The following is an 865-nucleotide window of genomic DNA, read 5'->3' as shown; positions in this document are numbered from 1 at the left end:
GCAAGCGATGGCTTGGCGGCGACTACGGAACCGATTTCCCACGCTAAACGGGCTTGTGACTGCATTCGATTATTAGGCCGGTCGCACCTTGGACTCCTTGTGAGTGGCCATCCGGAGGAAGGCGAAGAAGACAGCTCGGTGGAGCGAACGCTGAGTTTCCGCCACCGCCGGAGACGACGGCGCGGAGGCCAGGTCCAGGCTGCGAGGGGCGTGGTGGACGTACGAGTCCAGGCAATTTTGCAGCGACCTGTCAAACACGACCTGAGAAAAGAGGGAAAAAGCGTCCCTGTTTTGAATTTCAGATGAAATGAATGGGCGATAGCATTCAGCGAATGGAATTTCACAAGACCAAGTCAATTGGGGATTACGTCAATAAACTTGAGGGGGCCAATCAAAACCTCTTTCACCTGACACCAAAACTTGTCATGCGGCAGGCCGAGTAGCCATTCCAGATCCTCCAAGATGAACCTGCCGCGTTCCAAGAACTCCTCCACCTCAGCCGGACAGGCGTCGGCCGACAGCGCTGCGTAAGGCACGAAGAGGCGTTCCTGCTTCCTGTCCGGGTGCTGAACAGAGAGATGGACGGTGATAGCCAGCGAGCACGTTGCTCAACGACAACAAGAGGACGGCCATTCACCAGCGCGGCCAGCGAGCGTTCCCTGCCAAGCTCGTCTCGCTCGGTCACCTGCTGCTCATCCAGCGGTACCCGGGCGCAGGCCATGGCTCCTCCTTGAAAATCAAAAACACAAACACATTATACAGCTTCAATGTTTTTATGTTTTGTCATTATCAGCCTTTTTTTCTGCCCCATGCGAGCGGCAAAATGAAAACTGGAGACTTTTTTGGCGGGCCAAAAAAAAAAAAA

The 865-nt window shown here is 54.3% G+C and overlaps 1 protein-coding gene across 1 annotated transcript; it reads right to left on the bottom strand.

The window, feature by feature from the left end:
- Positions 1-87: 87 nt before the first annotated feature.
- Positions 88-761, bottom strand: LOC109509159 (activating signal cointegrator 1 complex subunit 2-like; the record flags this gene model as incomplete). Its single annotated transcript, XM_019859052.1, has 3 exons — positions 638-761; positions 408-566; positions 88-261 (listed from the first exon to the last, which is right to left on the bottom strand). Coding segments are annotated over exons 1-3 (417 nt in total), but the record flags the coding sequence as incomplete, so codon positions are not given.
- Between the last annotated feature and the right edge of the window lie 104 nt (positions 762-865).

This window comes from Hippocampus comes, unplaced genomic scaffold (genome assembly GCF_001891065.2).
Source record: "Hippocampus comes isolate QL1 unplaced genomic scaffold, H_comes_QL1_v1.1 C16789448, whole genome shotgun sequence".
Lineage (NCBI taxonomy): Eukaryota > Metazoa > Chordata > Actinopteri > Syngnathiformes > Syngnathidae > Hippocampus > Hippocampus comes.
This window is presented reverse-complemented; position numbering and strand designations above follow the sequence as displayed.